Source organism: Puma concolor, chromosome D1 (assembly GCF_028749965.1).
Source record: "Puma concolor isolate L17-30 chromosome D1, mPumCon1.1.hap2, whole genome shotgun sequence".
NCBI lineage: Eukaryota > Metazoa > Chordata > Mammalia > Carnivora > Felidae > Puma > Puma concolor.
Window position 1 is genome coordinate 77032807 of NC_141676.1, and position 23588 is coordinate 77056394.

Consider the following 23588-nt stretch of genomic DNA (forward strand, 5'->3'; position numbering starts at 1 on the left):
AGTTTTATAAATGGTGGAGCGGGTATTGGGCCAACTTGTAATAGCCCATTTCATCCATAAAGCAGATAAGTGGTTGCATTAGTTGTATCACCACAGAACTGCTAGCTTCTGTTGGTGCTCCAGAGTGCCATCTTCCATTATCTGCTCCTCTTGAATTACATGTCCCCCTGGGCGACCTCAACCATCTCCACTGGTTGCACCATCACTCACAAGTGACTCCAAGATCTGTATTTCTACTTACCAACACTCTTGAAAGCTCCAGACTGAAATTATACATTCGACTGCTGCCTGGACATTTCTACTTGGAATACCCACACACACTTAAAATTCAACAAGCTCCGAACTAAACTCATTATATCCTGTTCTTCCCTCACTCTCTTACACTTGCTCCTTTTCTTGTTCACTTGTTCACCACAGTCAGAATCTTGGGGTCATCTCACGGCCCACCCCGTTTAGGATGCTATGCATTCGAAGATGCTATTTCTGTCTACAATCATCCTCTCTCTGAATCCCAGAGCCAGAGAGACTCCTCTTCGTTCTTGAAGACCTAGTTGAAGTGTTCTCTCTCCTGTGAAGACTCACTGACCACCCCCCCCCCGACTGCCACAACCTCAGAACAAGCAGCGTTGCCCTATCGACTCATTTAAAGGTGCTCCTGTAACATGTAACCCATGCCAGTGACGTGTGCTTCCCTTGCTGTACCCCACTATGTGTGACTTATCTGTCTTTCCCGCTAAACTGTCAGCTCTTCAAGGCCAGGATGATGTTATTCCTAACGTTACCTCTAGAACCTTGCACAGTGCTCAGACAGGGGAAATGGTAGTAGATATATCTATAACTATATCTATATCTATATCTATATCTATATCTATATCTATATCTGTATCTATATCGCACATATATATATATATATATAGCACACACACACTATATATATATATATGTATATATATATATATATATATATGTATATATATATATATATATATATATATATATATATATATATATACAGTGGTAGACATTGGACTTGGATTCAGACAACCCAAGAAGCAAGTCTTAATTTTTCTGAGTATTCCTTTTCCTGAGTTCCTCTTTTTCAGGGGAGGAGCAGAGGGAGAGAGAGAGAATCGCAAGCAGGCTCCATGCTCTCAGCACGGAGGCCATCGTGGGGCTTGATCGCATGCCCCTGGGATCATGACCTGAGCTGAAATCGAGTCAGATGCTCAACCGACTGAGCCACCCAGGCACCCCTGAACCTCCACCTTCCAAACTCGACGTAAAACCTACCTTCTGTGAAAATATTTCCTGGCTCTGTTGCTAATGAACCACTTGATTTCAGTGAAGAAATGGATATTTCTTCATCAGATCTCTGAAGGGGCAAAGAGAGGATAGGATTCCTCTAGTAGATGGAGCCATGGGATTAATGTTTGAAGATTTTCTGTAATCCTACAGGTTGAGTCATATTTCCTAGCACCAGCTCTAATTCAATGCTCTTAATTGCTACTGAGCTATTTTTTCTACTTCTCTTTTATTTCTGCTGTGTGCTTTGTTTCAAATCAGATCCTCAGAAAGTGGAAGACGATAATTAAGCATGGTACTTAAGCCATTTGGTTAATATTGCATCTTATAGGGGGAGGAATGATGTTTCCTGTTTTTATAAACAATACCAAGTAAAAATTATATTTCTAGAAGGCATCACCGGATCTGCAACTCCTTTTCACGAGATATAAGCAATAGCTATCATTGATCTTACACTCTTGAAAAGTGCTTTAATACTTTTTTTTTTTTTAATTGCCCCTTGAGGCCATTAGTTTTGAGCTCCAGAAAAAAAAAGTTGTCTTTTTCTCATACTAATTTTCTGCTGATTTCTATTTTAGAAAGTTAGTACTACGGTAAAGACAAATTCTAGCAATTACAGTTCAAAAGTTCAGCTTGCAGGCAATGGAACCAAGGAAGTCTGTGGTATTTGAAATATGATGATCACATTTCTCTGAGGAAAAGCTGTACACAGTGAAGTAAACAAGTAGGATCTGAATGTAAAAGTCAGATCTTGACCAACCAGTAAAACTATTAAAAAAATCATGGGGCGCCTGGGTGGCTCAGTTTGTTGATCATCTGACTTGATTTCGGCTCAGGTCATGATCTTGGTATTAGGGGTTAGAGCCTCCCATCCGGCTCTGTGCTGACAGGGAAGAGCCTGCTTGGGATTCTCTCTCTCTCTCTCTCTCTCTCTCTCTCTCTCTCTCCCCCTCTGTCTTTGCCCCTCCCCCACTCATGTGTGAGCATGCACACATTCTCTCTCAAATTAACTTAAAAAAAATCTCATTAAGGATACCATAAAAGCCTGGAATTAAGGGCAGAATAATAAAATCTACTTTAAATTGTGTGGGGAAGATGACCACACCATTTATACTATACCTAGAAGGTGAACTGCTAAGTAAAGGATCTTAGCAGCAGGTGACTTCCAGAAAGACTGTGGGCCCCCAGCTTGAGCTTGGTGGTCCATCCTGAGCTTACCTCTACCCACAGTCTTCGTATACAACATAACAACTATCTATGTTGGCCTCTCTCATTAAACTGAGCTTCTTTGAGTGCAGGCATTCTGTTCTTTTCATCTTTTATTTTTTATTTTTTTAAATTTTTTTTTCAACGTTTTTTATTTATTTTTGGGACAGAGAGAGACAGAGCATGAACGGGGGAGGGGCAGAGAGAGAGGGAGACACAGAATCGGAAACAGGCTCCAGGCTCCGAGCCATCAGCCCAGAGCCTGACGCGGGGCTCGAACTCACGGACCCCGAGATCGTGATCTGGCTGAAGTCGGACGCCTAACCGACTGCGCCACCCAGGCGTCCCTCTTTTCATCTTTTAAAGCAAGCCTAGCATGGTACCTGGCACAGAGCAGGTCTTACTAAATGCATGAATATGTGAGAACAAAAATAGAATGTTTTTTAAAGACAAAAAATTCCAAAACACCCGAAGAGTTAAGGCAGAGCTGTTAATTTGATGAAAAATTGTGTGTGTGTGTGTGTCTTCCAGATTAAGTGATAAAATCATGCAATGTCTGGAATTTGCCCCCAAATAAACTAGACTAGGAGAGGAAAAATGGATTGAAGCTGGATGATGGATGGATACGTGTTTTCACATACTTCCATCACTGGATAATGGAAGTGTCTCACAAAAACACAACTGGTTGTGCCCTGCAGAAGTATAGGGTATAAATGACCAAGCTAACAGTTCGATTTCCTCTCTGCCAGTGATGTCCTAATATATGACTCCAAACTGTTACTGGCTCACATTGGTTCCATTGGCTGATCAGACCAGTGACCCACCTCTGACAGTGACAATAATAAGGGACCTGTCATAGATGGGGGGCTGTTGTCTTCCGTAAATTTTTTTTCTGAGTATAAATGGTATCTGCAAAAAAAAAAAAAAAAACCAAAAAACGATAAAGAACATAAACAAGAAAATAAAAACCACCACAATCCTGCTATGAACATTTTGGTGTGTCCCCTTTAACTCTTTCTACATAATAGTAATTAAGTGTTACTAGTTTTATATCCTGCTTACATTACTCTGAGAACAGTTTCCATGTTCTAAATTTTTCTCAAAAACATCCTTTTAATGGCGGCATATTTTAGCTCATGGAATACCAGATTTTTCACTATAATAAATACTGCTTGATGGAATCATCTTTTTCCATATTTTAAGACCTTTTTAAATGGAAGTATGGTGAATAAACTTACATGTATCCATCATCCAGCTTCAATCGATTTTTCCTCTCCTAGTTTATGATGCGGCAAATTCCAGACATTCCACGATTTTGCCACTTAATCTGCAACACACACACACACACACACACACACACACACACACACAATTTTTTATCAAATATTCCACCAATTGTACATAAATCTTTAATCACATTTCTGATTTTCTCCTTAGGGTAGAGTTAAAACAATAGAATTCCAGGTAAAGGGGATGAAAATACTTTAAGGCTTCTAATATTTTACCAGATTGCTTTGCAGAAAGGATGTATCCGTTTATACTCTAGCAACACGAGGGCACCTCTTTCACTACACCCTAACCATACAGACTCATTTATTTAATTTTTTGAAATATATTGAAAAAAGTTTCCTCCGTTGATTTTAGGCTTTCCAATATTCCTTCACCCAGAAGCTAATGGTGAGATCTTTGGAGTTAGTCAGAGTTGGACTTCCACCCACAGCCTGTATAGCCATGTGACTCATACAAGTCAGTCTCTGAACATCTGCTTCCTCATTCAGTAGGTAAAAATACCCACCTCATAGAGTTTTGAGAATAGATGCAATAGTGTTTGTAAGTGCTTCGTGTACTCCCGGCACACAAAAAGGGTTCAATAAATGGTGTATTTCCTTCAGACTAAAAGTTCCATGAGTCCATATCTATTGTGTTTTTTCTTTCATTGTTTGGGGGGCGGGGGGTGAGGGGCAGTTGCTTGGTGTCTGATACATGGCCAGCACTTGAATGAATGCACAAAGTTCTATTTGACAGTTAAAAATGACCTGCCGTTTAAAATTTAATAAAGTCCTATTTGCATTTCTAGTCTGTCATTTTTTTAAATTCATGTCCTTCGGCCATTAAAAAATACAATTTGTCAGTTCTTTCCAAATCTTTAAATATGACCACACTCTATGTCCAGTTAACACTAAGAATTTATTTAAAGAAAAAAACAGCTATATTAACACATATATACATATTTGGGGTTTTTTTCTTTACGCTGTTTAATACTTTTTGGGTTTCCCAGAGTATTTTTATAATCAGAAAAAAGAAAGAACTGATAAATATGATTTGGGGGAAAAACCAAAAAATAGAAACACTTGCTATGGGAAATCACTATTAAACAGGTTTTTAGCTGATAGATACATGAAACTTACTAAAACAATCCTGATAAACGTAAAAAAAAAATAAGAAATTAGGGGCGCCTGTGTGGCTCAGTCGGTTAAGCGTCTGACTTCTGCTCAGGTCATGATCTCGCGGTCCGTGAGTTCGAGCCCCTCGCCGGGCTCTGTGCTGACAGCTCAGAGCCTGGAGCCTGCTTCAGATTCTGTGTCTGCCTCTCTCTCTGACCCTCCCACATTCATGCTCTGTCTCTCCCTGTCTCAAAAATAAATAAACGTTAAAAAAAAAAAATTAAAACAATCCTGAGAATCCCAGGGGAAGCCGCTTCTGAGTCTGTCATCTATTACAGCCTAAACCAACTGGAAGCTATTGATGCTTTCAATATTCACAAGAACTTGGTCAACAGGTCATTCGTATTTACTATTCATTGTTTAATATGAATCCCTGTAGCCATCTGAAATGTTTCTTTCCAAGGGAAAGATCTCTTCCTGCTATTCACCCTGCCCGAGACAGTCACCAACTTTAGACCCAACTCAGTTTCTCCTCTGGACTTCGCCCTTCTGATTTTTGTATAGTCCACGCCCAAAGATGCATCAGAGTTTGAGGCTAATGATTTTAGTTTTAAGTCAGGACATGCCTCATAAGTTATGGGAGGCAGTGTGGTCATGTAGAAAGAATGAGATTTGGATTCAGATAGAATTAGCTTTAAATCTCAGCTCTACCATTTATTAGAAGTGTGACCTTATGCTTAAGCCTTTATTCTTACCTATAATGAAAGGGTAATAATGCCTGCTTTATAGCGTTGTTATGAGAAATTAATAATATGCACGAAACCTGGGCCTGGCTTGGAAAGGAACTCAATACACAGTTCTCACTTTCGTGTTCCTCCTTTCCTCTGTCTCTTCATAGCATCTGCTGCATTTGATGAGAAGGGACCCCTGCAGATACGAGGAGATGGCCGTGATAGGGAGCTAAAAGTGCAGTTGGAAGGAACTAGTGGGTAAAGACACGGAGGGGATTGGACAGTGAGGACCAGAGCTGGAGGAAAGCCTGGATTGCCTGCTTTATAAACATAGGCAGGGGCCCAAGACAGGAGGGAAAGACAGTACATGCTTTACACAGGTTGGAGGAAGGGAAGGTGGGTGTGAAGTAGGGGTCTAACAGACACTATTACCCTCTATTGATTCAGTAATGTCACAGACGGCAAAGGAACATTAAGCCAGGTAAATGAAGTTGATAACATTTCAGATAAAACAAACAAACAAACAGAAAGATCCTAGCAAGGACAGGATATCTTCCTAATCTCAAATAGCAAGCTTTAGCTCTGGCAACCAGAATCACTATCTTTGACTGCCAAAGGAAATGTCCAGTGAAGCCTGAGAATGCAATCAATATTTAAATTAAATCAAATGCAACGGACAACGGCTGAAAATTATAACCAACCTGAAACTAGGCAGTTATTTTTGTTAAAATCTTGTATTAGGGGGGCACCTGGGTGGCTTAGTCGGCTAAACATCCGACTTCAGCTCAGGTCACGATCTCCCAGTTTGTGAGTTTGAGCCCCACATTGGGCTCTGTGCTGACAGCCCAGAGCCTGGACCCTGCTTCAGATTCTGTGTCTCCCTCTCTTTCTGCCCTTCCCCCGCTCATGCTCTGTCTCTCTCAAATATAAATAAACCTTAAAAAAGTTTAAAAAAAAAAACCCCAAAACCTTGTATTAGGTCACAAGCAATATACATAAATATAAAATTTACCTGAAAAGTTGTAGGGCCAAGAATTGCCAAGACAGTAGTCTCAATAAATGACTAAATAGTTCTGCAGGGCAGGAGAAAGAACAGTCATTTCAACAAATGGTACTGGGGCAAGTGCATCCCCATATGGAACAGAATGAAACATGATTCCTATCTCACACCACACATAAAGAATCAATTCCCAGCTGGACTGGAGAGTTAAATGTGAAAGTCAATCAGATAATTTTCTGGAAGGTAACACAGAAGAATCTCATTATGATCTCAGTATAGGGGATGTTTTTCTTAAATGGGACACACACACAGTAATCATTAATCATTGATGAGCTAGACTTTGTTAAGAACTTTTGCTCAATAAGACACCATTCAAGAACAAAAAGGCAAGCCACAGACTGGAGATTTTGTAATACACATATCCAGCAAAGCAACTGTATAAAATATATATATTGCGAGGATACAGAGCAGCTAGGATCCTCTTACATGGCTGGTAAGAGTATAAACTGCTATAATCAATGAAAAAGTACAAAGTGTAGGAACATGCTGGAACATGGATGTATCTCAGACACAATGTTCTGTGAAAGAAGTCGTACACAAACAGGGTATATATTGTATGATTCCATTTAAATGTAGTTACTACTGGTTAATTTATAAAGCCTACCTACAGATGCAGAATTTTCAGAGCAACTTTCAGTAACAATTTTTTAACTGCTGTAACATTATCCCAAATTGTGTACAAAAAAAAATTATGTTCCTTGTCTCCACTTTGGCAGTTTTTTGTTTTAATTAACATGGTAGTGGAGGCCAATGCGCTTAGATGCGAGAAAAAGTTAAAGGGATAAAAATGGAAAAGAGGAAGGAAAAATATCTCTATTGGTGGATCACATGAAATTATACCTGGAAAATCCAACAGTATCAAAGATAAAACAAAATTAAATGATACAATTTAGCAAGTTAGCAAGATATAAAATTAATGTGCAAAAATAAATAGCTTTCATATATAAACATAATAACCGGTAAAAATACATGATGGAAGAAAAAAACTGTAATCACAATAGCAACACAAAAGGCAAACACTTGAGACTAAATTTTCAAAGTGTTAAAAACCTATTTCTGAAACACACAAAATAAACTTGAACAAATGTGAAGACATCAATTGGATAGGACATCCTCACAGGATGTCAGTTCTTCCTAATTTACAAATTAGGCATGCCAATTAAAATACCAAAACCCTTTTTTTTTTTTTTGGTTGCTGCAGCCAGGAAATTGATACTTAAGTTCATTTGGGAAAACAAACATAAAAGAATAGGAAAACACTGAAAACAAAAAAAGCTAGGAGGAGTGATGAACCTTATCAGACATTAAAACACTCTACACAGCCTCCATAGTTAAACGTGCAAATGGACATTAACAATGGAATAGAAACCCAGAAAGAGACCCCACCACATACGAAAACTTAGCACATAATGGGGCGCCTGGGTGGCGCAGTCGGTTAAGCGTCCGACTTCAGCCAGGTCACGATCTCGCGGTCCGTGAGTTCGAGCCCCGCGTCGGGCTCTGGGCTGATGGCTCAGAGCCTGGAGCCTGTTTCCGATTCTGTGTCTCCCTCTCTCTCTGCCCCTCCCCCGTTCATGCTATGTCTCTCTCTGTCCCAAAAATAAATAAACGTTGAAAAAAAATTTAAAAAAAAAAAAAAAAAAAAAAAAGAAAACTTAGCACATAACCAATCACTGGAGCAAAGAGGCACCTGTAGTAAATGATGTACATTCAACTGAAGAGCCATTTGTAAAAGATAAAAGTAGGTCTATTCCTCACAATTTTACACAAGAGTAAACTCTAAGTAATCAGAGATCTAAATGTAAATGACTTGAAACTGTAAGTTTACAAAAAGGGACTATGAGTAAATTCCTCTATAACCTGGGTGTAGAGGAAGATTTTCTAAGTCCAGATGGGAAAAAAAAAAAAAAAAAGAGAAAAGGAGGAAAAATAGGACATTAAAAATAAACTAGCGCATTGGAGTGCCTTGGTGGCTGTCAGTTGAGCGTCCAACTTTGGCTGAGGTCATGATCTTGCAGTTTGTGGGTTCAAGCCCCGCTTCTGGCTCTGTGCTGATGGCTGAGAGCCTGGAGCCTGTTTTGGATTGTGTCCCTTTCTCTCTCCACCCCTCCCCCACTCGCGCTCTGTCTTTGTCTCTGTCAAAGACAAATAAACATTAAAAAGTATAAAAATAAATAAAAATAAACTAGTGCATTGCAAAAAAATATGAGCAAAATCAAAATACAAATAACATTGTAAACTACATTAGCAATATGTTATTAGACAAAGGGCTAATATCCTTAATATCCTATATCCTTAATATAAAATTTAATCGAAAAAGGAACCAAAACCTTAGAAAAGTGGACATAGTACATGAATAGGCAATTCACCAAAAGTGGATACAAAAATGGCCCTTAATCATGTTTTTACAACTTCTTCATTCATAATAACAAAAATGCAAACTAAAACTACAGTGAGATACTTTTCCACCAGATGGGCAAAAAGTTAAAAGCTTGACAAATAAATTCTGATGGTGAGGCCATGGAGAGTAACACATTGCTGGCAGAAACACGAAACGGTGCAATATCTATGGAAGGGAATTTGGCAATATTTAATAAAACTACATACACATTTGCTCTTTTACCTAGTAACTCCAACTTCTAGGAATTTACTACTCTTGAATATATACTTCCAAAAAGAAGAAAATGCAAACACGAGGTTAAGTATTGCTGCATTACTTGTAGAGTTGTAAATGTGAGAACTACTTAAACACCCAAATATGGGAGAATGATAGCATAAACAATGGAATTTAAACTCAACGGAATACTATATAGCTATGAAAAAGATGATCTTTGAAAAGTTATATGGAGTGATTTCCAGCACAGATTATTCGGGGGGCAGGGGAAGAGCATGCACACACACAATTCATTGTGTAAGAAAGAAGGGCAAATTAGAAAAAAAAAAAAGCATATTTGCTTATTTTAGCAAAAAGAAATGCGGAAAGGATGAACGAGAATGCGATTGTCTACCTACAGTCGGAGCAGAAAGGAGTGAAAGGGATGGGGAAGGGTGTAAGATTTGAGTACATATGCTGAATGGTTAGACTTCTGAACATACGTTAATGTTCTATACATTAAAAAATACAATTAAATCCCGGACTAGAGGGAAAAAACATGCTTTGTAAGGGAATTATTGGGACAACTGAGAAAATTGGAATATAAAGTATTAAATGCATGTTAAAATTTCTGGAAGTGGTGACTGTACTGGTGTCATGTAAGACAATATCCTTATTCCTGGGAAATATACATTGAAGTATTAAGGGGTGAAGGAGCATTACGGCTTAAACCCTGTTCTCAAAAGCCTGAAAAAAAAATTACATATGTGTGCATATTCACATTTGCATATGAAGAAAGTATGTAACATACACACATAAATTTTTTAAATGCCAAAATGTTAAAAATTAGTGAATCTGGGTAAAAGGTAAAAATTCTCTATTCTTCTTGCAAATTTTAAATCATTACTAAAAGACTCTACTATCAAGATTGGGATGATAAGCCATTGGGGGCTTTTGTCTGTGACGGATGGGTAGACTAATTGCCTGATTTCAGGATTTATAGAAAGACATTTTAATAAATGTAAAATGGATGCCTCCATTTCATGCGTTCTATTTCCAGGTTGTCAAAGGACCAACAGAAATGCAGCCGTGCCTCTCACCTTATTAAACAATTTGCCTCTTGGCAATTTGCTCAAAGTCCAGATATACCTACCCCTCCACCTAATCAGTTCAAATGCACGAACAGGTAGATCGGAGTTACATTTATACGCTCCTAGTCAAGCAAATTTTGTACTTTGAAAGCCCCCTAGTGTTGGTATCTCCGCACGAATCATGAGAACTGAAACAGTGGCTCTAAGAAGCCGAAGAGTGTGGTCTGGGTTAACCCACTGCGCTTCTTTTGGCTAGTCAACTAGGATATACCGTCACTGGCCGAGAGCCCTTTGAAAATCACTTTACCACTCTGGATGGCAGGTCACACAGATTAAACGTTCTTGTATGTGACCCAAACTGAGCGGTGACATTTAAATGATGCATTGGAAAGCAGTGCCGTTATCCCTCAAAACAGACAATGGTGGTTTAATTAAAAGAGGTTGACAAAGCAGACGTGGAAAAATCAGGATGTCAATCAAGTATCAAGGTGAACATACACCTTGATACGGGGACTAAAATATTTGACTATATAATTTGGGGTTCTAATTCAACAATTTTTGTCAGTAATCATGCCAAAGTAATGGAGAAACAAGTACCTAATGGCTGGGAGGTTAAGTCTGGGGAGAGGATTACAGGGACATATACACATTTTAATATGTATTTCAATGTTTGAATTAAAACATTTTTAAAAATCTTTATTTTTGAGAGAGAGACAGAGTACAACCGGGGGAGGAACAGAGAGAAAGGGAGACACAGAATCTGAAGCAGGCTCCAGGCTCTGAGCTGTCAGCACAGAACCCGAGGTGGGGCTCGAACCCACGAACAGTGAGATCACGACCTGAGCCAAAGTTGGACACTTAACCAACTGAGCCACCCAGGCACCCCTCACTGTTTGAATTTTAAAGAAGACACCCTGACTTTACAATTTAAAAACAGCTAAAATCAGTTCTAGTGATCAGTCATGGGAAAGATACAAACATGAATGGAGACAGCAATCTGTGTGAGCTGGCTTTACAAAGATCAAACTAAAACGCTAATATTTTCAGACCTAGCTAATAGACATTAAGGTAAAAAGTAGCAAAAGGGATAAACAAAGGACAAAATACAGACATTTTTTTTTAATTCAAGAATATGGAAGCTCTTTGGACTCAAAAACACAAACCTTTATTCTATAAAAGTTTTATAATAATCCTTAGTAGTTAGCTCTAAAAAGCCACAGAATACTAAGAATTAAATGTATGACACACAAAAAATCAGGCAACATTGGGGGAAAGTTATTTTTAAATATAGTACATTTCAACAGACAAATTTTACAATGGGAGACCTTTTAATTCAATTTTTCTAATAAAGGGTTTTTCTCGGTTTATTAAAAACATAAAATAGTTTCTTCTGGAACTTTTATAAAATTTATCAAACTGGCAATTTCCTTAGTAACAGGCTGAGCCAGGTGATATACGGAAAACAATTTCCATCTAAGATTAGAAGGCTAATTTTGGTACTACTGCATAGGTTTAGTATTATTGCATAGGCTGCAAATTTATTGCAAGACTATACTAACTTCTTCGGTTCAGATTTGCTGTTGCATCATCCTATTTGCCATCGAATGGTGGAGGCACCACCTTGTGGTAAAAAAAAAAAAAAGCTGCTCAAAAAATTAAAACTAGACCTACCCTATGGCCCAGCAATAGCACTGCTAGGAATTTACCCAAAGGATACAGGAGTGCTGATGCATAGGGGCACTTGTACCCCAACGTTTATAGCAGCACTTTCAACAATAGCCAAATTGTGCGAAGAGCCTAAATGTCCATCAACTGACGAATGGATAAAGAAATTGTGGTTTATATACACAATGGAATACTATGTGGCAATGAGAAAGAATGAAATATGGCCTTTTGTAACAACGTGGATGGAACCGGAGAGCGTTAAGTGAAATAAGTCATACAGAGAAAGACAGACACCATGTTTTCACTCTTATGTGGATCCTGAGAAACTTAACAGAAGACTATGGGGGAGGGGAAGGGAAAAAAAAGAGGGAGGGAGGCAAAACCATAAGAGACTCTTAAAAACTGAGAATAAACTGAGGGTTGATGGGGGTGGGAGGGAGGGGAAAGTGGGTGATGGACATTGAGGAGGGCACCTGTTGGGATGAGCACTGGGTGTTTTATGGAAACCAATTTGACCATAAATTTCATAATAATAATAAAAAAGCTTCTCAATGACAGAAGTCAAAAGTCAGAGGGCAGGGGAGAGCCACTGGGTGGGGCTTCCAGGGCACGAGTGGTATTCTATTTCTTGACCTGCATAGAGATGTCATGAGTGCTGACTTTACAATTATTAAAACACATGACTTTCCTGTTCTCGTACCTTGTAAATTTTAAAGGTTTACTTTGGGGAAAAGAAAGGTTTCTATGTACCTGAATTAAGTCTTATGCCTAAATGCTTAAAATTCCTAAGCACCTGGCCAGTCATATATTTATAGAATTTCCTGGAATTACAATACATTCTTAGCCTTATAAATGCACTGCTGTATTTTTATGATAGGAACAAAACACCGAAAAGAGGTATATTCTTTGGTAAATGATGGAAGGCTGGTAAATGATGGAAGGCTCTTTTCCTCAGAATGTTTTCATCGCTGCTTTCTTGGCCTCCAAGAGGAAGTGGAGGTACTCTGCAATCATCTGGAATCACCTCTATACACCTACACTGACATGTCTGGAAACTTCCCACCAAACCCCTAGATTTTACTGCATCAACAGTAAGTATGAAGGGCATACTTAAACTATGCGACAATATCCAATCAGAAAGGATTTTCTTTCCTGTTTCCAGGACGTGACACGCACCGTTAACAAAATGATTCGGATTAAGTGAACAGGGTTTCACCTCTCACTGCCCTGGGATCCCTTTGCCTAGGAGCTAACTGCGTTACTCTTAGTACCTTTTTTTTTTTTATACCATGGAGCAATTTTCAGAAAAAGAGAAAGTCTTATTCTTTTTTCGTAGGACTTGGTCAGGATGCTTTTGTGACTGTCTCCTTCACTGTGCCCCTCGCCTGAGCACATCTTGGCGGCAGGTGAGAAGGGCCATTAGCAGACGCCCGCTGTGCAGGGGCGGCACTACGCTGTCCACACACCACCGCCAAACCAGCTTCCATTCTGCAGGGAAAGCAACTCTCACTCCTGGTTTCATTTCTGCTGGGAATATTAGAGATGTGGGCCCATGGACCTGAGAATATTTCGCAGGACAACGCCTTCACTGATTAATACTACCTGCTAAACTAATCCTTACGCTCAAGCTAGGTACAGAAAACATATATTTTCTAATATTTAAAACGGATTCACACTTTATCCCAATAGAAGGTTATATCCCAGGCCTAGGCCATTTCAAAGGGCTATAATATGGAGACAGCCACCAGGCAAATGTTCTTTTATAATTTGACACAGTCCAGGTGTGACCGTGCCAATGATCATGACTACTGCTCAGTCAAGTGTATAACTCTACAAATGAAGAAATGTGTGCTTGTTGTACTGCCCAGATCTACAAATTCCCTAAGGAGTCTTTAAATATAGGTACCTCATAGACGATAGGAAGGAATACTCTAAGGGTGTTTTAACAGTCTTAAGACAGAGAACGGAATTACTGAACTTAAATCTGAAGAGGTCCAATTCTTATACCCCCACTGAACACAGTAAGGAAATACAAACTTGTCCACGGCCATACCACCCTGAATGTGCCTGATCCTGGAAGCTAAGCAGCGTCGGGCCTGGTTAGTACTTGGATGGGAGAAAATATGAACTTAACACAGGCTGCTTCACTAAGATTTCTGGAACTATGTCTGATGTTAAGATAAAATATTACTAATATGAAATTTTGGCACTGATATTCCACAGAGGTTGTATTTTAATATTTTAATCTAATATAATCATAATGACCAACTGACCACTCTATCTAAAAAACGTTCTTCAATTATCTTCTAAGAAAGATATAGTTAAGTATAAATCTTTCTTAACGCTTTTCCTCCTAGAAATAGAGGAGACAGATACAGCACAGGAGAAAGAGAGAACCACGAATAATGGAGAATAGAGAAAATGACTATTGCTGAATGGGAACACAATTTTTTAAAATCTTTGCTACAACTGAAATCAAAAACTTAGTAATTCAGAGATTGCTCTATTTTTTAATACAAATATATCTAATTATTCAAAGTATAAGATACATCTAACATTCAAAGTCTCAGTGGCTGACATGATCACAAACAATAGAAAAAGAACAACACTTAGTAACAAACAATGAGCTTAGGCACGGTTTTACAGATTGTTTTACCTTCAGGAAATCCAGAATCTTTAGAAATTATTAAAATTACAAGGAGGTTAAGTTTTATAAGCTCTTTTCCGCAACTTTGGTTACATGTAACTACATTAAAATACTGACAGTCTTTGATAATGAAGCAGAAACACAGAGTGACAGATTTCTGTTAATCTTTACTCAAGAATGGTATTTAAGCAAAGCCCTCATTCAGTTAGATGTACGCTAATATATGTAAAGAAAACATTCTGATCTTGTAGAGCATCCCCAGGTAATGTTAAGAACTAGATTAAAAAGTATGGAGAACCAGTGCCATTCTGGATGTCCTCAAATTGGGATGTTTCTCAATTAAAGGAGTCATGTTCATGAAATGATACGTCAAAACACAAATTCTTATACGTTAAGTTTCTCTGTTAAGTAAGTCTCTTTCAAATTCTTTAATTAACAGCAATACTTAAAAAAAATCTTCAACTGTAAACTGTTTGCTTGCAGTGTTTTGATTTTTCCTGAACCTTGAATGCTTCAAACTGCCATTAAATATATTATCTTCTGTTTCCTCTTAAAGAGCTGGTGTTCATAAAAGGATCATCGTCGTCATCCTGCAATGACACAAATGTTACATGAGTGGTTGTTCCATGCTTCACTGAGGCAAGACAGAAGTGCTTCTGGGTAAACACCACCACCAGTAAGGGCCATTTCCTCCTTTCACATGAGAAAGGCACTCAGTTTTATATTTCCCTTATAAATATGAACTTTTCCCTTCCCTAGTAGCTTGCTAAGAAGCACTCAAAATAATTGATCCTGATATATGTGTGTGTGTGTGTGTGTGTGTGTGTGTGTGTGTGTGTGTGTGTGTGTGTGTATACACACCTATAATACATACCATACACATTTCTATTAACCGAAAAGGCAAAAAAGATGTGGGGAAGCCAAGAAAATTAATACTCTTCAAATTATTTCTATTTGGTTTTTGAATAGGTTTTTTTCCAATTACATATTATTACTGGTGTTACCTAATGTTCTGGAAACTCACCCCCCACCCCCAAATAATGAAGCCACATGGCCTAACTGAGAAATAGCTGTAATTCTTATCTCCCATTACCTATTTTATGCTAGAGATAGCTAGCTATTCTCAGACTGCTGTAAAAAAACATCTAGCAAATCAATCTTTTAAATGTCTTTTTGGGAAAAGAAGCAGTATGAAAGAGGTCCCTTGCTGGAACTAAGCTGCAGATTATAGGCATACTAAGAGCTGACAGGAATATCAGAAGAATTTAGTTAAAGAGTAGGAAAACTAAAACCTTCGAGAAGCCCAAAATATAAAATTTGATGAGGATAATTTGTTGAATTGCTTTAAGGCAATAACTTTTATTTATTTTTATTTAAAAAGTTATTTAAAAACTTTTAAATATTCAGAAGAGAAAGCAAACTTGCATGTAAAATTTTAATTTATGTTTCTTTTAAGACACTGATAAAAAGGGGTAATTATTTGGTGTTAGGCTTTGTTGGTGGTATTAACACATTCAAATGTTAGCTAAGTTGGCTATCTGGTAAGAAATGGATGCCTTGAAAAATACAAACTCATTCACATTCTTTGATTTATTTTCTGCTATTATCAAAGGCAGAACTTATTAATAAACCAGAAGTAAATCCAAATTGGAGCATAATAATTAGTCAACAGTTTTTCTTTGCAGTTAACATGAACTATATACAAATCTTCAACTGTAACATATAACCACATGTCTATCTAGATGCTTGGGAATTAACAAATTAACGTTAACTGCTCACCCCCCTCCTGGAAAAAACATATTAGTTTTTTCCATAGGTAGATTGAGCTCACGGTGCCATTTTTCTCTGCAGCCTGAACTGTTGGTGAGTCTTCTCCTCAAGCTGGTTCAAAACCTCAGCTGGGATACAGGGACATGATAGCAACAGGTGAAGCTCAAAATGAAAGGTTTGAGTCACACGCCACAGCAGGGGTGGACCTGGAAGACACTGTGCTAAGTAAAATAAGCCAGTCTGAAAAAGACAAAGACTTATGACTCCATTCAGAGCAGGTATCTAAATCAGTCCAATTCACAGAAACAAAAAGAATAGTGGTTACCAGGGGCCGGGAGGAAGGGGAAATGAAGAGTTGTTCCACGGGTGAAGATTTTTAACTCCAAAAGAGGAAAAGACTCTGGAGATCCACGGCCTAACAAGTGAACATACTGAACACGAGGGCACTGCACACCGAACAATGGTTAAGATGGCAAGTTTTACGCCACGTGCTTTTGTCACAATTGAGAAACTTTTAAGTAAAAATAAACAAAAGAGGTTATAGACTTAAGAAAAATGCCTTAAAACAATTCAACAAAAACTAGCAAAGTCCTTTCAAATGGCCTCCATGGAGGAACGGGAAAGGCTAGACTTTATTTAATTCAAGGTAGCTGAACCAACAAACAAATAAAGCCAAGAGGCAAGTCCTGAGTCTGCCTTGTCCTATTCCTTCTTTGCTCCTTTTCTGGCCCAGACTCGACTTGTCTTGACTTGGTTTCTTTCACATATCCTGCCATTTAATATTTCAGTGTATATCTGAACACCTTTGTGAATGAAAATCACCACCACATACCATTTTATATAGGAAATGTGTAAAGCATACAGTGGGTACTTAACAAATATTTTATTAAAGTAACATTAAAAACTTCAAGAATATTATCGTCACTTCTCCAAATATAAATGACAGATGCTGAAAACAACTATTCTGATCCATTAACAGGGCAAATTATCTTATTTCAAAAATTGGCAGGCCTTTTACGTCCGAGTATTTACACTTACAGGTACTCAACAGATGCTACTTACGGACTCTTAACATCTTAAGTGCAGTTCAAAGGAAGGTTATCAATGAAACTATTTGAAAAAATAATTTCCAGCAACTAGCTTAGCAGTCCCTATTTACATTTTTAAAAAATGTTTATTTATTTTTGAGAGACAGAAAGAGACAGAGAGAGAGAGAGAGAGAGAGAGAAGAGAGTGTCAGAGCAAGCGCGAGCAGGGAGGGGCGGAGGGGGGGGCAGAGGATCTGAAGCGGGCTCTGTGTTGAAAGCACAGAGCCTGAAGCGGGGCTCAAACTCACAAACTGTGAGATCACGACCTGAGCCACAGTCAGACACTCAATCGACTGCCACCCAGGTGCCCCAGTCCTTATTTAAATTTTATGAATTGCTAAAAATTAATGAAGATTGAATAATATTACTTGATTACCTCATCTGATTCAAAATCGACCCCTTTAGCTATTTGGCTTTGGGACATGCGCTTGCTTGATGATGATGATGTGCTCGGACACCTGAGGAAGAAACATGGAAAAAAGGAAAATGAATCAGAATTCATCAGAAGTGCCTTTTTAGCTAAATGTTTCATTCTAGTAGCAGCCACGAATAAAATTAGGTAATACCTTCCCTTTAATGTACATTAGCAGCATAAAAACTTAATGGTGAGAAAAAGGACTCTGGGGCCAGGGTTTGAATTCCAGTTTTGTTGTTTACTAGCTATGTGGCTTTAGGCAAGTTACTTAGCCTCTCTGCCTCAATTTCCTCATCCATAAAATGAGGATAATAATTTTTAGAGATTAATTGTGTTACTATACTTACTCAGATCAGTGCCTGACATACATTAAACACTACACTGATACTTGCTTGTTAGTATAAGGCTCAGCATGTTACTAACATGCGTCTACTACCAACCCCCACTCCTAAAAATTGTGGCAACACTGAAATACTTTTTATTCAAATATCAGTTATGTCTCTTCAACAGGCTAAAACGATTTTAGGAAAGGCTCACTGCTTTCTAGGGTTGCGTCATTATATGATTTGTGTTCAATCCAAAGCAAATAGGAAATATAAACTGAGTGTCTGTTCTTTTCCAGGTACTCTGATAGGTCTTGGGAAATATCAGCGTACAAGAAGATCAAGATTCCCATCCTAATGAAGCTTAACTTGTGCTAATTAATGAAATTTATATTCGTATGTCTTTTTATCCATAAGAATTCTGTCTTCTTAGATCACTAGCACATGCAGCCTATCCAGCCTGCCTGGTTTTCTACTGCCTGTGAGCTAAGAATGGTTTCACATTTTGATATGGGGTACATTTAGATGGTTATATAAATACCTACAGAATGTCCTCAGTTTTGCCTCTTGGTCTGAAAAGCCTAAAATATTTATTATCGGGCTCTTTAAGAAAGTTTGCTGACTTCTCTCTTAAATGAAAGCAGCATTTGTCAATTCTTAGTCAATAATTTATTATTATGCTTTGGGATGTTATTACAGCAAAGGAAGTATGTCTGAAGGTCTTGTCTGGAAAACAGGTTGAGAATCAAGCGGTCTTGTGTCAGAAGGAAAGTGAAAAATCCACAGGTTGTTATGCATAAAAGTAAAGGACACGAGGATTTGTCAAGCAAACTTGAAGAACAACATGGTTTTAGAAGTACAGACCGAGGACATTTATCAAATGATCCATTTGGGGAGTGCCCATCTCTATCTATACTTGACCCAAGCAGGAACTACCTGATCAGTTGTTGACTTGCTTCTATCTGTGACAGGAAGCAGATCAAGAGCATAAAGTCATAGTGCCCAGGTGGCAAAGTTAGGTTAGAAAGTTCTTGTTGGGGGCCTGGAGAAAGGGGTGGGGTTTATGGAAACACCCACTGAGATGTGACTCTGCCTCTGATGTCTCCCCAATAACCAATGGAACCCAGAGACAAGCCAGTCATCTATGATGGATGGTGGCTCATCTTATCATAACAAGAATCCTAGTTCAGAGATCCCACAGACCTACAGATCTCATCTGTGAAGCATCCCCTATCCTTAGAAATCAGCAGAGGGGAGGGAAAGAAATAAAGGGAGAAGGGTGTATCAAATCGAGTGCCAGGAGTTGTGTAAGTTTTCTCCATTTTTGTTCAGCTAGCATTTGGGGCCATAAATTAGAGTTCCTCGTCTAGAGATGTTCAGCCAGTAAGCCAGTTGTAGCAGTGTTATAAACACAGGGCAACATGTTAAATTGGCCTTATATTGTGCCTGGTACATAAAAGGTGCCACAAAAACCCTCGTTCCCTGCCACTGCAACGTTCAATAGAATCCTCTCAACCTCTGCTCCTCCCCCTGGCCCAGTGGGGCTGGGTCTTCTTGTACTTGCTGCTTTAAAGGGAGGGTCGTTACTATCCGCCAGCTCTATCAAACCTGAAGGGCCCTCTTATTCTCAGCACAAGGACAGAGTTTGGAACGACTTTTTCCAGGGAAAAGCAGGCTTTCCACTGCCTATTTGGCAGAAAGGAATCTTACAGCTGGAAGCTATTTCTGTTTTCAAGTTAACTGCAAGCATATTAGTGCTTTCGCTGCTTACCCTTCCTCCTGTTATGCTTGTTTTCCCTAGCGTGTTACTTAATTTATTTAATAAGCACTTACAGGGCTGTTATTGTGTGCCAGGCACTGTACTTAGTCCTTGATAAACGTGAACTCACTTAAGCTTCATAACCCTATGAAGTAAATATTAGTATATTCATTTTATAAATGAAGACACTCAGGCACAGAAAAGTAAAAAAAACAAAACAAAACAAAAAAACTTGCACAAGGTCCATACCTAGGAAGCAGCAGAGCTTAACTGCTGTAAATTATAATCAGGGTAACCATACAAACCCTGCCATTAGTAATATAATTCTTCAAAACCAGCCTAAATCATGTCATTCAGTTGCTGTCATCAGAAATACCAATCTGCCATGGCTGATTTCAGATCTACTGCCAAAATGTTAATTTCTAAATTGCCTCTCATCATTTAAATGATTCTTGCTGCCTGCACAACGGTTTGAGAGGTTAATCTATTAAGTTCAGAAGTGACAACAGAGACAGTTCTGGAGCAGAATGTCTTGGCTGTGTGACTAGCTGGGTCATCTTAGGTAAGCCACTTAACCTATTGTGCCTCGCCTTCTTCAAAGGTACAATGGAGATAACAGAGTTTTTTGTTTTTTTTTTTTTAATATTTACTTATTTTTTGAGTAAGAGCGAGCCCATGTGCAGGGTGAGGGGCAGAGAGAGGGAGAGACAGAATCCCAAGTAGGTTCTGTGCTGTCAGCACAGAGCCCGATGTGGGGATAGAACTCATGAGCCTTGAGATCATGAACTGGGCCGAAATCAAGAGATGGGTGCTTAACCGACTGGGCCACCCAGGCACCCCAGGATAATGTAGCTCTAACCATGAATACCTGGCATGGCTGTGAGCACCAAACAGGCTAATTCACATGTAAAGACTTGGAAGAGTGCCTGACCGAGCAATTCAGTTACTATTATTACCTCATAGATAAATAAGAAGTCAACATTTATTCTTCTGAAAAGTAGACCACCCAAAATGGCAACCACAACATGAGTTTTTAATACCCTGAAAATATATGTCAAACATACTGAAGTTGCATTTTCACCATCCAATAATGAAAAATAAAGACTTCATGCAAGCTAAACTTCTTTTTCCTCTCAACTACTGAGGCGCCACTGAAAAAACCTGCAAAGGCTACACCTGTTTTTGTGTGTTTTAATTCACAGATTTTGTCTTTTTTTTTTTTTTTTTCCAACGTTTATTTATTTTTGGGACAGAGAGAGACAGAGCATGAACGGGGGAGGGGCAGAGAGAGAGGGAGACACAGAATCGGAAACAGGCTCCAGGCTCTGAGCCATCAGCCCAGAGCCTGACGCGGGGCTCGAACTCACGGACCGCGAGATCGTGACCTGGCTGAAGTCGGACGCTTAACCGACTGCGCCACCCAGGCGCCCCACAGATTTTGTCTTTAATTAAAGACAAGAATGACCGAACAAGTATGGATATTCTTTCAATAAATCTCCTTCTCCTTAAGCAAATTTGAGTTACGTTTCTATCGACTGGAACCAAAGGAGTCCTGATTGATACTGGACTCAAGTTGAAGACAGTAACTCAAGACTGAGAAATTCAAGTAAATCTTTCTATGAGCTAACTACCTCAATGACCCTCAACTACGGACTGCAAATATACAATCTAACCTGCGTCTGAGCCCATCACAGTATTGTGTACTCCTTCTACAAAGGCTGGCATTGGCCTTGGCAACTCTATACTCTCCTGGGTCTTTCTCAGGTCCTTCTTGTTGCCTTTTCTACTTTTCCTAAATTCGAAAGGTTGAAACCCAGGTACTGGAACACAAGCCCTCTTTTGTCTCTACCTTCTCTTTCCAGGTGATCAATCCATTCCAATGGCTTCATTAAGTATCAGTGTATCAGTTATATGCTGCTTAGAAGTAAATTTTGTGATCATCCTAACCTCTGATCTCAGCTCTGGACTCAGATGTCCAATTGCCTATAACCAACCCCCTTCAAGTCAATTTCGCAGGCATCTCAAACTTTCCATGTCTCAAGCTGAATTTTTGATTATCTGCCAATCATCCTTTACGAGAATCTGTTTCTCTTCTTTTATGCCTTTCTCAGTGTATGGCAGTAAGTGTTCAAATAGGAAACCTGGAAATCAACCCTGGTACGCCATTCTTCCTCACTCCAAATGTTCAATCCACCCCCAACTGCTGTCATGTCTACCTCACAACATAACCTGAAACCATCTATTCTCTCCCTTTCCCCTGCTACCACTCTGGCGCAAGTCTCCATCATCTCTCTTCCAGGGAGTCCAGGGACTCCCCACGGCAGCACCGGCCTTTTAGGTCAGCCAGCTGGTGCCCTGCCTCCTGCACCACAGGGAGCCTTTAGAAATGTAAATCCCACGGAGCCACTACTCTCCCCAAATCCTTCCGTGTTCCCCCTGCATTTATAATAAAGTCCAAATTCCTTACCTTGCTCAACTGTTCCTGCTTCATGATATACTCCTGCCTCTCTTATTCTTATACCAACTCCCTTCTTTCCCATGTTTTAGTCTCCAGTAAGCTTGTTTCTTCAAGAGACTTCTACATGTGCCTTTCCCTGTGCTTTAGGCAAGGCCACGTCTCTTTCAGTAAGGTTTCAGCCTAAACGTATCCTCCTCAGAGGCCTTTCCGGATCACCCTTTCAGAGCAGATGTCTGTGGCCTATGACATTACTGTTTACTGCTGCATCCTGTTAACTTTGTAGGGGCCAAGAGCAGGCCACACCAAGATGGGCCACTCTGGCATGAAGATTATTTTGAATTAAGAAGCAATCAAACCCCAGCAGATTCAGGAAAAGCTCTTTACCTCTCCCTCAAATGCTTACAAAGAGTTTAGTAGAGGACCTGTTCCAGAAAGAAAGCTATCACCATAGATAATTACATTATGACATATATTAAGGTATGACAGGAGAAACCTAGCAAGGCCTGTTTGATCAAAGTCCTCTTTGTCCTACTGATTCTGAATGTCCCGGCAAACATTTATTTACTAAGCATTTACACTTTTATAATCTTCTTGTGAACTGCTTTCCTTCCCTTTGCCATCCCAGACCCCCATCCCCTTCTCCTTAGTTCAGAATGACATATATATTTGGAATTGCCATGTTTGTGTGGATTACCCCCATGTACAAAATTAAATTTGATTTTCTCCTGTTAATCTGTCTCACGTCAATTTGGTTCTCAGCCCAGCTAGAAAGACCTTCAACGGCAGAAGAAATTCTTTACAATTTCCTTTAAGCATTTCTACACATCTGTTGATCATTGGCCCAGATGTGACCTACCTTCTTTGTGAAGCCTTCAATGACCTATTCTAGGAAGACACTGTCACTTCCCTCAGATTTCAATGCACTGGAATAAAACATTCATCTTGTTGGATTATTAGTGCCTTATAATTAGTGTACTGCTAACGTGGAAATTCCTTGAAGGAAGGAAACATTTCTTTTGTATTTCTAGCCCCAGCTCCTAGCATACTGTTTAACCCTAGAAATAGGTGGATAGGGAACTATACCTACCAATTTTTC

General features: G+C 39.1%; 1 protein-coding gene and 1 long non-coding RNA gene across 8 annotated transcripts in view; both read right to left on the minus strand.

Moving 5' to 3' along the window:
• Positions 1 to 2984: 2984 nt before the first annotated feature.
• LOC147576822 (uncharacterized) lies at positions 2985 to 4320 on the minus strand. Its single transcript, XR_015241465.1, has 2 exons — positions 3747 to 4320; positions 2985 to 3417 (listed from the first exon to the last, which is right to left on the minus strand). It is a non-coding gene; the product is annotated as an uncharacterized LOC147576822 (long non-coding RNA).
• Positions 4321 to 14522: 10202 nt separating this feature from the next.
• The window catches only part of MRE11 (MRE11 double strand break repair nuclease), a 77275-nt gene continuing 68209 nt past the window's right edge, over positions 14523 to 23588 (minus strand). For all 7 annotated transcript variants that reach the window (XM_086678585.1, XM_086678583.1, XM_086678582.1 and 4 more), the window contains 2 exons: positions 17914 to 17995; positions 14523 to 15269 (listed from right to left, as the gene is read on the minus strand). In XM_086678585.1, coding sequence (XP_086534711.1) covers positions 15213 to 15269; positions 17914 to 17995 — 139 coding nt within the window. In that variant the 3' untranslated portion in view covers positions 14523 to 15212. The remainder of the gene's footprint in view (positions 15270 to 17913; positions 17996 to 23588) is intronic.